This window comes from Lissotriton vulgaris, chromosome 11, assembly GCF_964263255.1.
Source record: "Lissotriton vulgaris chromosome 11, aLisVul1.2, whole genome shotgun sequence".
In the NCBI taxonomy this organism is placed as follows: Eukaryota; Metazoa; Chordata; class Amphibia; order Caudata; family Salamandridae; genus Lissotriton; species Lissotriton vulgaris.
The window spans coordinates 371,624,468-371,638,502 of NC_141699.1; the positions used below are offsets into that span (position 1 = coordinate 371,624,468).

General features: G+C 46.0%; 1 protein-coding gene across 1 annotated transcript in view; it reads right to left on the reverse strand.

Annotated features, from left to right (window-relative positions):
* Positions 1-14,035, reverse strand: part of ANKRD39 (ankyrin repeat domain 39) — a 120,067-nt gene that overhangs the window by 42,398 nt on the left and 63,634 nt on the right. Inside the window, exons 4-5 of the mRNA XM_086943354.1 lie at positions 5,002-5,205; positions 3,552-3,758 (exon numbers count right to left, since the gene is read on the reverse strand). Of these exons, the coding sequence (XP_086799480.1) occupies positions 3,615-3,758; positions 5,002-5,205 (348 nt within the window). The 3' untranslated portion in view covers positions 3,552-3,614. The remainder of the gene's footprint in view (positions 1-3,551; positions 3,759-5,001; positions 5,206-14,035) is intronic.

Consider the following 14,035-nt stretch of genomic DNA (forward strand, 5'->3'; position numbering starts at 1 on the left):
CTTCTGCAAAGTGCAGCGCTTCCACTCTCGAAACACTGCTCGCGAAACTGGGGAGGATCACCTCCTCCCCTCTCGGAGCTGCGAGAACAAAAGGTGGGGGCCAGTCAGCCTCCGAAAGCAAAATGTCATACGTAGATGAAAGATTTTCCCAAAATACCCCTTTTATGGTACGCTGTATGTCACCTTCTATCAACAGGACAATTTCAAAAAGTCTATCAGGGGGAGCAACTCGTGTATCAGCTGTTTCAATTACAACATAAGTATCAGTCGCTGTCACCTTCAGTAGTGGACGGAGGGCCTCTCTCACTATGGTAATCTCCGCCGCGCTGTCCAGCAAGGTCAGAGCCCACGTCAGATTCCGAAGCCGCGTTCTCACAATCTGGGGCATATCGATGCGCCGTTAAGGCAGCGACTTTCTTCTTGGCAAACTGCGGTCTCTTGGGCGTAGAGCCCTCCTGCTTGTCTGCACCGTTGCGCGGGCGGGGCTGGTCACGTCCCTGCCGCCCCCTCCACCACCGGTTGACGGTGCCGATGAGTCCTGAAAGGAACGAGGAGAGCGTTGTTCAGAAGCCTGAAAACGATCAAGAGATTTAATCATCGCGCGGTCGCGCAAATCATAAACACGTTCCGACTGCGCAGGCAACGGAGACGCAGGGCGAGATGTTTGAGCCTGTTGTTGTTGCTGCTTACCCTGTTTCTGGTTTTTAGGCCAATTTTGTTTTTTTATTGGGATTGGGCTGAACCGCCGCTACCGAAGACGGTCCCTGGGGCTGCTTTTTCTCTTTATCAGAAAAAGGCTTAAGACCCTTGGCATTGCGGCCAACCAATTTATAAGCCGCCACAATTATCTTCGCTAACTGTCGGGATTTCTCGGGATCGGGAATCGCCTTTAACGCGTTAGCCACCTGAAAGTTCACTGCATCCCCCTTAACATTCGCAAGGATCAGATCGCAAACCACATCAAAGGTGCCACACAGGCGCATACCCAATTCAACCGCAGACTCCGGCCCGTGATCATCTTAAACACGTTTAAGGACCGTAGACAGATTGGACACAGACGGGGTGCCATAGCACCTCGAATATACCGCTGCAAAAGTCTTACCCCAGGTCTCACAGTCAACAAGCTCAGGGGCTAAATCTTTCGGCAAACTAAGCGTTAGAATCCGGTGCTTTTCACCAGGAGTCGTATTAGGAAACACAGCCTCCAGCTGGTCAAATTTCTCGGCAAGCCAGAAAGGAAAATCCTCCTTATCCAGGGGCTTCTTGCCCATTACGGAATTCACCATGACAGGACTGATTTTCAAACCAGCCTGCCCTGCCGGAAGGGCTGCACCTCTAGGGGCTGCCCCTTGAACATTACGACTTGTGTAATGTACAAGGGCTCTAATCACGGCAATAGCGACTACATGAAGTCGCCTAAGTTCACCCACGTTACAATTGCAGTGATTAGGATGAGGAGTAAATCCAGCCAAAGCGTGCCAATTTGCGCCCGGAATGGACAAAGGACCTAATCTCGGAGCGGTCAAAGAGTGGGGTAGGGCGCCACCAAACCAAACTCCATGCTGCCAAACATCAATAGGTACTTCCTGTGCTCTGTACGGAGCATATTCAGCAGGTACAGGTGACGGAGTGTACGAGTGGAACACACCAGAATTTGCGTCCACCGCCGGAAATGTCACCCACGAATAAAACAGTTTGTATGGGTAAGCATGTTCCGCACTCACCACCAAAACCACAGCCAAGCCTGTCAAAGGAACATCATAAGCCCGCAAATGATCACACACCGCAATGCGACTATGCAGCGGGATGTCCACGGCTTGTGCCATGACAGCACAGGAAAGAGAAACAACAAAGCAAACTTTGTAGCACAACTGGGTAGTAATTCAAGGAAACCGTTTCAGATAGATTCAAACTTGAAAAAGACCTATTTTAAAAATAGGTAGGTTTTTCCGACACCACCGCTTACCGGAAACGGCAATGAAGGGGTTAAGGTTTGAATGATATACTATTCGAGTGTCATGATATAAGACCACCAACGTATGGGCGCCATGTAGCAGGGATTCCGTTCTCTTACAGAACTGCGCATAGAGATCAGGAACCTCAGTGAATTAGGGTGACCCAAAACTCACCTCAGTATCCAAAATCCCCTTACCTAGCTAGCTACAGTGTCTCATTGGTCATAACAAACTCCCAATGACTTAGACAAACCAGAACATGAACTTAGGTTACCTCAGGTATCGTGGAACACATGAACACTCTTTCGCTCTATAACCATTTCAAACCAGAACGTGGAGTAAAAGAGGACATGTGCAATTTTGAAATATTTATTATTCAATGCAAGGTTCTCAATCGCAGTATCTTATATAAAAAGAAGACATATTATAAAAATCTGAGTTATCAGCATAGTCACTAATCCATAATAAGCAAACGGTGATAGCATATTATAATGCAAAAATCAATAGAAATTTGGATCACCTATTTCTCGCACTCCCTATTTAGCATACTATATTATATCTAAGAAGGTCTCATTTGGGTTTTAGCAGGGCGGGCCCATACCTCTAAATGTCAGGAGGAGAGGATCACATCATCTGCTACCAGCTCTCTGCACCATCAAGTGTGTTTTTGCATTCTCAGTAACTCTATCTTAAACCCGCTTAGAGCCCAATGTTGGCAGCAACTGTATTTGTGTTATGTTTAGTGGTGCGAGGATCAGAGCTCCCAGCAACCTTGTGTTAGGTTATTCTTAGAGGGTTCAGCACTCACTGTTCAGACAGTGTACCAAGCACGACTGATATCATTGTAATAACATATTATTCTCACATAAATCACATCTTTTGTCTAGGTTGAAAGCTACAATAACAATTATGTGTTGTGTGCAAACTGAAGCCAAAGGAAAATATGTTGTTTAAACACTTAATAAACTCATGCTAACTTAACACAGTATATAGAAAAGCAGCATCTATATGACAGTATCATGCCTGAGAAATGTTACCCCAGCAGCATGGCCACACCTTAAACAAAATAAAGGGAGATGGTTTATCTCACAATACGCGCTTGTCCTCATCGCCTAATACAGAGATATCTGGCTTCTATCACACACTACTCCTCTGCTTTTAGATGTTACACTGGCTCAGAAGTCTCTTAGACCCACAGCACACTTTCCTAGACAGTAGTGTATCGTTCCCCCAGCAGAAAGTCATTCATCCCAAAACGGGTTTTCCACAAAGTTTGGCAGTCTCCCTATCGGGAGGCCATTGCTTTATACAAACCACGGTATGAGTCTTGAAAGTGCCTTGCTTGGTGAGCATTATGTCACCAAACGTCCTGATGTTGATCTTTATTTCAGTGGATCTGTATCACAATCTTTCACATAGTTGCATCTAATGCATGCACACTTTGAGACATGCAAATTCCGGTCCACATACGACGATTCACAATTTCTGCACTCCTCTAGTTTGTTGAAAATTAAACACTGCTCTCTGGACAGCTTCCAATCATACAGTTGTCTCTGCACCATGGGTTGCTTTTGAGGTATATAATACATCATTTACCACTGATATGCCAACCACAGCAGCGTCTATCAGGTGGATCCTCTGAGCAGTGATCACCACTCCTCAAACTTCTAAAAACATCTTCAGATGGCTGTTAGTGGGTACAAGATCCGAGGCCCTTCTCAACTTCCTGTCCAGGATGGTCTTCAGCACCGGGCTGTGCTGCACCAGGAGCTCACAGAGGTCAGCATGCCCTTTCTCTGCAGCCTGTGTTAAAAAACAGAATTAGGTCTGAATGCCCTGATAGCCTCTCCCATCACCCTTGCCTTACGCAGAATCATCCTAAAGCCCTCACTTCATGTGCTGCCATCCCAACATTCTGACACTATGGTTATCCCATTAACCATCCACTTAGTTGCAGTCATCGATTTCATCTCACCTCAAGTGTATGGAGGGTACTTTTACCATTGTTTAAGTCATCTCTCTACCATTACACTGTTGTTTCACAAAATCATGCTTAACTGATATTCAGTTATCCCATCAGCTTACCTCATGTACAGTCATCGTCATCAACAACATCTTGAGTGCAGTCATCAATCTACTGCCTTTATTCAGCAAGTGTATGCTCATTTCCTGTGTGATCATTCCATGTCCCTCATTTTGAGCGCCTGGTCTACTCCTTGTGCTTGCCCATCTCCTTACCATTCCTGCAAGTACAGCTATCCAATCACTCACCTCTGCAGTGTCATGCAGTTACTCTTACCGTATGTATGAGTATTTCATTGCCATAATCTGACCCACGCTCACCAGGCTCTACACAACCAAGGACCTGCCTACATTAACCACCGCCTGAACTTCCACCAACCATCCACAGGACTACGTTCCGCCTCCCTTTCACTTGCCCATACTCCCCGCATCTACCGAAGCAGAAGTGAAGGACAATCCTTCTCTCACATGGCAGTAAAGACTTGGAACAGCATCCCCACAAATCTCAGGATCATCACCTCACTTTCAGAATTCCGAATGGCCCTCAAGACCTGACTGTTCAAATAAGCCTCTGGGACCTGCAACCGCCTGGATACCTTATCGGCTGATTAGCCGCGCTTTATAAATCTTGACTGATTGACTGATAATCTTTCTAATAATCACTGCAATACCTTCACTGTGTGTAGTGACAATCCACTGCCATCACATTGTTGACAGCAATAGCATCCCTTTCATTCTGTATGAAGTCATCTCATATCCTCTCACTCTGTGTAGTGTCAGTACAACCTCTTCATGTTGCAGAGTCATCTCATCACTCTTGCCGTGACTACAATCATCCCACCCCCCTCGCCTTGCACACAGCCATCCCATCACCCACACCATCCACCATCATCCCATGGCCAGCAGCTTGTGTACCGTCATTCAAATGCCGCCCTCACCTCAGTCATGGCCATCCCTCCACCTTCACATTCTGTAGCTGCATGCCATAACCTACTGTTGTAGAAGGATATGTCATCATCCTCACCTTATGTAGACATGTCATTCCATCATCATCCACTGTCTCCGGCTTAGCTTCATAGGACAGCAGGAGCCTGGCTACCTCACTGTGCCCACAGTAGCTGGCACGATGAAGGGGCGTGGCACCCCCATGAGTCTGTGCGTTGCAGTGTGCGCCACTGGTCAACAGAAGCTCACAGATGGAAAGATGCCCCTGACGGCTGGCGTAATGCTGCAAAAGAAGCAGTGTATGCGACAGATTCATGGGCTCGTTCACACACCTCTTTCTTTATTTATTCTGCACAAACATGTGCATCTTTCAAAATGCATTCCTCACCCCACCAAGTAAGCATCCTAGAATACAACACAAATGGGTAAACACAGGAAACAGTCAATAAATTAAGGTAGGCTGCTCCGTTGAAAAGGGATACAAATAAGCCACCTTGATCAGATTCTTAGCTAGCTTTCCAATGGTTGTTTATTTTAGGATTTATCTATAAAACTCTGGGTTCTCTAATGTAGTGTTCTGCTAGTTTTTTACTGTGAATGATAACCATATGAGGGAGTTTCATGATGGCAGACACTCCGCCAGCTATGTCCGTGGGCAGTAAGATGCCAAGCAAGAAGCACAATACAAACGGCAAAGTTTAATTGAATGTCTACTCTATTTGAAAGTCTTCTCTGCTTCAGAAATCTAATGCCTCAAACACTGTCCGCAGATCATCCAGATCTGGATGTCCAGTGCTTACATGAAGCTCAACCCAACCAAGACAGATTTCCAGTTAGTTACTAAAAACATCAAACAAGAAACAGTACAAATCTGGCTCAATAACATGAACCTTCACTAACCTCACCCTCAAGGAACACCCAGCGAAAAAAAGACATGTCCAGGTACAAACTCTCTTCTAAAGAAAGTGAAACTATTTTGTTCAGGAAACGACTTCAGAATTGCTATTCAATCCCTCATCCTCTCACATCTGGATGGTAGTAACAGCCTTTTCCATGGAGTTGAAGAGTCCACAAGACCACTCCTTAAAGGCATGCTACATGCTGCAGCATGTCTCTCCCTCAGCCAGAACAAATATGATTACTCCCACTCTGATAGAACTCCATTGGCTTCACTTGCAGGCCTGCTCCATTTTCAAAACCACTGCACCACTTACAAAGTCATCACGCCCAGCACCCCGGTATATCCTGTAGACAAGCAGTCCACTTCTGATGGTTCTCGGTACACTGCAGTAGAAAATCATAAGACTATAGACTAAAAAGTGTAAAAAAAGAAGAAAAAAAAAGTATTCCAACATCCCCGTATCCACGAATAGTTGAAGGCTTACTTCTTTAAAGAACACAACAGCACAGTACATTAGCAGTCCACAACCCAGCTACTTCTCCTATCACTTTTTCAGTTTATGCTGGTCTTTGACCCTGTTCATCACTCCGCAGCCTTTTGGCAAGGTTTACGCTACAGAAATACCATATCCATACATACATTGAAGGAAAGCTTGAACTAATCTCATATACGGACGATTGCTTGGGGCCACATTCAAGATCACAGTTTTTCACTCACCAGTAGAGGGGTCCTTGCTGCAGTTTCATCTGCAGTGTTCCTACTGGAGTAGGACCAAGGCTGATTTGCATATTGTTAGTCTTTTTCTAGAATAGCACAATGAGCGAATAGCGTTGGACTGGAATGCAGCCCGAGCGACAAACTGGCAAGCATTCCTTCCATCACTCTGTTGCTTGTTTTAAGCAAGTACCATGGGCAAAGGCACAAGCTACTCAGTCCCGTCAGAGGGATTATGGAGGACTCCTCTGTTATATTTTACTAGCTGCCACAGTCCTGCCTGCAGCAGTCAGTCTTTGCTTTCCTTCTGAAAAGTCAGGTCTGATGGCTATGAGGACTAATGCTTCTAGTGCAGAGATCAGCATTTAACCTGATGGTCACATAGTTGAGTCTCTGTGGATCCATTCAGGTTTTCATCCTTTTTAGACTGATGAAATGAGTACTGAAAAGTTACAATAAGCATCTGTTTTAAGTGACAAGTTACTGAAAGGGGTGACTCTGAGCTTTACAAATATAATTTTTTAATGTAAGAGGTGATAGCTGAAATCAGATCCAAGTTCTTTTAAAGTGTGGTCTCCACATATAAAGGGGCTTTCCACTCCATTTCATGCTTTGTAATCTCTTTGGACTGATCAGGAAGATTCAGGAGTGGTCTAAAGTTTAGGGCAGAGGCATCACCTGGAGCAGTATTGAAGATTTTCTTGTCCATTTCCCACAAAAGAGTTGGTGATATGGACAGAGGCATTGTGAGAAAGTGAACGCGGGGCTCACCTTTGTACCTCCATGGGAAGACCTTCACTGTAGAAACCATGGTTCTCTTGATTCCAGATCCCCGGGAGGTGCATTTCAGAAGACGAAGGCCAATGTAGAACAACACAATTAATCCACATATCCTGTCTCTCCACAGCGGGACTACGGCCCGAGACAGGAAGTAGGCTAAGTCGAACCCGGAAGTCATTTCCTCGGTCCAATGAAAGGAGGGCAGCACGAGGAGGAGGGGTCTTGGACAGGGTACGGAGAAGAATCAAGAGCGAAGTCAGAAGAGGGAGTGCAAACGGAGGAAAGCGGAGACTACGAGTGACAAGACTAAGAAGACGCGAGGGACAAGGTCGCCCAGAGAGGAGACGAGGAACCGGACGAGTGGTGGAGTGAGGAGTGGTGGTGACCACCGGAGGAAGCTGGAGAGCGACCGCAACTCAGGAGAGTTGCGGCAGAGTCGGTGAGTGATAGCGTCTCAGGGGACAACGGGGAGGGTGCAAGGGAGGTGGGAGGCGAACACAGAAAAGGGCACGGGTAGTGGCATTGAGGACTCAGCCTCAGAAGTACTTGTGTGTCGCACATCACTTTTTATTTCCCAGCAGAATCGGCACTTCACCTAATTACCTTTGTAGGCACTGAGTACTGTTCCAACCCTTTTTTCCTTTGTGACACTACTACGGCTTAAAAGACCATTAATGTGTGCTTTTCATTTACGGTCTAGAACCCACCTCCCCTGATCCTGAGTATTAGAATAATATATTGAACCATAACCAGTAAACACTTTAAGGTGTGTTGACGGGTAGACTCTAAATACCTTCCTCAACACAGTGATTGACGGCTCCTTTTTTCCTCCTCTCTTATGAGCCTCTGGGGAGACCCCAACGAGACCGAGGAGGAGCCAGGAACAACTACCTCAGAGTCCCCGCCAAGATCAATAACGACCGAACAGAGAGAGGAGCAGGAAGAAATACCCACTGAACGAACTACCACCCCTATCACTGATAATAAAAAACGTACTTTTGGAAAATATATTCAGCCTCCTCGCCTGTTTATCAGACCTGCCCTCCCACAAGTGGTGTCAGAAGTGGGATTGAAAGGCGACATGTGGCGGAAAACCAGGAACACCTGGGGAAAGTGATGGAACGCTTCCTGACAGTGGTCGGAGAGGATCGCGGTAAGCTGCAACAAGTACATACGGGACAGAGCCAGACTCATGGGGCAGCTACGGATAAAATTACAGAGGCCTTTGGACACCAGAGAGGGCCCACTACCCTTCCCTCTGTAGTCTTACAATGGTACGTGAGTGGGGAAGACCCTGATTATTTTTCCAATAATTTTGAAAGGATGGCAGCAACAGCATCTTGGCCAGCAGACAAATGGGGCCAGTACTTGGATCCTCTTCTGTCTGGTGACTTAAAGGCAGCCTATCTGGCTGCTACTGTTCAAGGAGTGGTTCCCTATGCTGATATAAAGCTGTGTATTATGGAGAGGTTGGGTAGTAGATGACGAGACCTACCGGCTAAAGCTAGGGCAAATGAAGGAGGGACACCAAGAGACACCCAGAGCTTTGTACTTTAGGATAAAAGATATGGCTGATCGCTGGTTAAAAGCAGCTACTACTGATAAAGACGGGATTATGGCTAAAATATATTTGGAGCACTATTTGTCTTCACTTTATCCGCCCATTCAGAGGTGGGTGCGTCAGCAGGCTGATTTAACCCTTGAAACCACAGTAGAAATTACTAGCGTATACAGCAGAGCCCAAGAGATTCAAAAGGGTGGAGAGGAATCAACGGGGAAACCAGGAGGCCCAGGAACATATCGACCTTCCCGTCCAACCCTAGCGAAGAAGCCTTCACCTGTAACCATTATACCCGGAGCCCCAATCATACGACCCCTTCTATGGGTCCTCAATGTTTCCAGTGTGGAGGGATGGGACATATTGCCCAGTTTTGTCCCCCAAAAGGAAGAGCCAACGGAAATAGGGATGGCCCAAAACTACTATTTCTCCCCTTCAGAAAAAAAAAACGCCTCCCTATCGCTGTGCAGTATCAGTGAGTAGTCACCCAGTGACAGCTCTGGCTGATACGGGATGCCTACACAGTGTGGTCCGAACTCAAGACCTGGGATCCCGCATTGGCCCAATTGATAGAACTGTAGCTATACGTTGTGTTTGTGGTGATACAAAACCGTACCCCACAGCACAAGTACAGATACAACACCTACATGACCCGGGAAACTCTCTAAAGGTTGGGCTCATACCCCCCTGAACAAGCTATACTCGGAAATGATTATCCAAAGTTATCTCAGTTGTAACATGATACCACCACCGAGGATGAAGAATGGTGGTCCACAGCGCCTTTTTTACAAAAAGTAGACAAGGAGTGGCCACCGTCAGAATCTAGGAAAAGCGTGAAAACAAAGGTGGGCTGAAAAAGGGAGGAACACATTGGTTTTACCTGTTCTACAAGATGTGAATCCCTGGGAAACCGACAGAAGTTTCCGTAGTGCACAAAGAGAAGACCCAGTGTTACAAGAAGCTTGGAACAGGGCCCTAGAGGACGAAGACCCACACCATGTAGGTCCCTACTTCTTTAAGAGAAATAGGTTATTATATGGAAAAGGGAGCCCCACTCAAAAACCCCAACTATTGAACCCCGGTCCATTCAGGGAAAAAGTGTTGTATCTAGCCCACAACCACTTATTTGGGGGACATTTTGGTACAGACAAAACAGAAAAACAGATTATGGAACGGTTTTAACGGCCCGGCATATACCAACACGTAAAAAAAATACTGTAGAGAATGCCCTGTATGCCAAAGAAATAATAGGTACCATCCTCCCAAGCACCCCTTCAACCGCTTCCTATCATAGGTGAGCCCTTCAATCGAATAGGTATGCATATAATAGGTCCTTTGTTGCCTTTCCGCAGTGGGTGTCGTTATGTTCTTGTTATGGTAGAGTACGCCACCCGATTTACGGAAGCCATACCCTTACGCCGACCGGATGCCTCTAATATAGCCAAGGCCATGATAACGGGTTTTTTACAGGTGGGATTCCCGAAGGAGATCTTGACCGATCAAGGAACTCCTTTTGTGTCCTGATTGATAAAGCAAGTCTGTGTGCAGTTAGGGGTAAAACAAATAAGGACAGCTGCCTATCATCCCCAGACAGACGGGTTAGTTGAAAGGTACAGTGCCACCATTAAAACCAATCTTAAGAAGCTCCTAGCCTTAGAATCCAGGAAATGGGAAGACATGTTGCCCCTGGCGTTATTTGCCATCAGATGTAAAGAACAAAAAAGCACAGGGTACTCTCCCTTCGAGTTGTTATATGGTCATAAACCACGTACCTTGCTGGAGATGGCCCAAGAGAAATGGGAAACCAAACCAAATGATTCCAAGCCACTGAGAGAATATGTCTCTAATCTACGTACACACCTGGGACGAATCGGGGCTATCGTTAGGAATAACTTAGAGGAAGGCCAGATAGCACGGAAAGGGCAGTAAAATAAGGGGACCAAAGAAAGGACTTTCGAAGTTGGTGACTATGTGTTACTAATGATGGCTTCATCAGATCATAAGTTATTAAGGCAGTGCAGGGTCCCTAGACTATCGTTCAGAAGGTAACTCCTGTGACCTACCGTGTCAAAATGGATCCGGCTAGACATACCTCGCACATCTATCACGTTAATTTGCTGAAGAAATGGGAGGGACCCTTGCCAGCGTCCGTGAGTATGGGGAAGCACAGATTCCCTTATTCAACCAGTGTATAGACCCCTGTCTTTCTCCTGCATTACGATCTAGTCTATCAAAAGTCTTAAATCCTCCTCAGGATACCTTCTCTTCCTCTCCTAGTAGGACCACTCTCATTGAGCATGCTATAAAAACTCCACTTGGGAAACGGGTACGCCTTAGGCCCTACCGTATCCCTAAGGCTCGTAGCCAGACCATTAGAGATGAAATCCAAAATATGCAGCAGATGGATATAATAGAACCCTCTGTGAGTGAGTGGAACTCACCCATTGTCCTTGTACAGAAGCCAGATGGCTTGGTGAAATTTTGTATTGACTCCAGAGAAGTCAACAAGATCTCCAAATTTGACACATACCCCCTTCCCAGGGTGGATGAAATGGTCGAGAGAATAGGTTGGGCTAAGTATATCAGTACCCTGGATTTGTGTAAAGGGCACTGGCAGATTCCCCTAAGAGAGCAGGATAGAGAGAAGACAGCGTTCTCTACCCCTGATGGATTATATCAGTTTACGGTACTACCCTTTGGGTTACAAAGGGCTTCAGCCACGTTTCAGAGAGCTATGAATGTGGTGCTACATTCCCAGGAGAGCTACGCCGGGGCATATATTGATGATATCATCATCTATAGCGATACCTGGGAACAGTACCTGTTACATCTCTCCCAAGTAATCCAGACCTTAGGGCGATACGGTCTCAAAATAAACCCAGCTAAAAGCCATCTAGCAGCCCAGACCGTTCGATACCTTGGGTATCTATTAGGGGAGGGGGTTATAAGACCACAGACCTCTAAACTGTCTGCTATCTCCCAGATACCTCTACCATGATCAAAGAAAGATCTTCGAGCTTTCCTGGGGTTGCACGGATATTACCGCTGGTTTATTCCTAGGTCCTCACAAATAGCAGCTCCTTTGACTAATCTGCTCCAAAAGAACATCAACACTGAAGAGATATTAAAACAACCACCCTCTGAAATAGTACAGGCCTTTGAATCCCTGAAAACATCTCTTACATCGGATACTGTATTAGCTAGTCCTGACTATTCTCTTCCCTTTGTCCTTCAAACAGATGCCTCAGATCAGGGACTAGGGGCTGTCTTGTCACAGGAGACACCCCCAGGGAACAACACCTATCCTATATATCAGCCGCAAGGTTTTCCCCAAGAGAAAAGAATTATGCCACCATAGAGAAAGAAGCGCTAGCCATCAAGTGGGCCATAGACACCTTGCGATATTATCTCGAAGGTCGGGAATTCACATTATACACAGATCACGCCCCCCCTAGAATGGCTAGCCAGGAATAAAGGCAACAACGAGAGAGTCCTTAGATGGTTTTTATCTCTACAACCATACCGGTTCCGGACAAAACACCGAAAAGGAGGCGAACAGGGGAACGTGGACTACTTGCCTAGTTTTCCCAAAGAGCAGAACCCTAGTAGAAAGACAGCAAGGGAAAGGCGATGTGAGAAAGTTAACGAGGGGCTCAACTTTGTACCTCCATGGGAAGACCTTCACTGTAGAAACCATGGTTCTCTCGATTCCCGATCCCCCAGAGGTGCATTTCGAAACAAGACGGCCAATGTAGAACCACAAAATCCATCCACATATCCTGTCTCTCCACAGCGGGACTAGGGCCCGAGACAGGAAGTAGGCGGAGTCGAACCCAGAAGTCATTTCCCCGTTCCAATGAAAGGAGGGCAGCACGAGGAGGAGGGCTCTTTGACCGGGTACGTAGAAGAAGCAAGAGCGAAGTCGGAAGAGGGAGTGCGAACGGAGGAAAGCGGAGACTACGAGGGACAAGACGAAGAAGACGCGAGGGACGAGGACGCCCTGAGAGGAGATGAGGAACCGGACGAGCGGTGGAGCGAGGAGTGGTGGTGCCCACCGGAGAAAGCTGAAGAGCGACCGCAACTCAGAAGAGTTGCGACAGAGCCAGTGAGTGATAGCATCTCTGGGGACAACGGGGAGGGTGCGAAGGAGGTGGTAGGCGAACACGGAAATAGGCACGAATAGTGGAATGGAGGACTCAACCTCAGAAGTACTTGTGTGTGGCACGTCACTTTTTATTTCCCAGCAGAATCGGCACTTCACCTAATTATTGTTGTAGGCACTGAGTACTGTTCCAACCCTTTTTTCCTTTGTGGCACTGGGAACAGTATAGCCTTCTTTGATTTCGTATAGGGGGTTTAAAGGAAGACAGCAGGAGTGGGTTCTTTGCACACTGTCGGGTAGGACGCCAGATGTCGCATGCCGAGTCTCCACATGAATAATTGCTGTTTATAAGATTATAAGGTGAGGTGCAGACCGGTTTAGATAGTTCATTTGTGTTAATAACTACAGTTTATTTATTTTCTTCTGTCCTCTTTGAACTAGAGGGTGGTATTTAAGGGTCTGTTTTCATTTATTTTCAACAGGAATGGTGCTTTTGAATTTATGAAGATCAGGTGAGGATCAGCAATAGTGATATAGGTCTGTGTTGGTTATTACTTGTTATGAATAAGGGTTTGACTCCAGATGGCCTGATTTCGGTTAGATGGATCTTTATATTGTCACACAGTATTTACTTAGGATGTAGTAATAATAAAGGGATTTGTCTGTCCCTTTTATGAGTGATGTTGCAACTTATTGAAATGTTATTTTAAAACTTTTCACAGTGGACTTAACTAGAAGAAATTATCTCCAGGAGGGAAGTTTAAGGCTATGATACTAAAAGAGTATTTATTTCAGGTGAGAAGCTACCTCTAGTAATATAGCAGCTTTTTTATATTATGATTCTATTTATTCAAAATGTCTTTCTTAATCTTGCGGTGGATTTAAATATAAGGAATAATTTCCAGGAGGGGAAGTTGAGGCAAAGAAACTATTAAAGTATTACTTTCAGGTGAGTTGTAACTTTTTGAAACGGTCATGGTTTTCTTAATGTGTCCTGGTCAGGAAATGCCACTAGCGAGACAATACTCTATATACACACTATCCAGTCACCCAGGTAT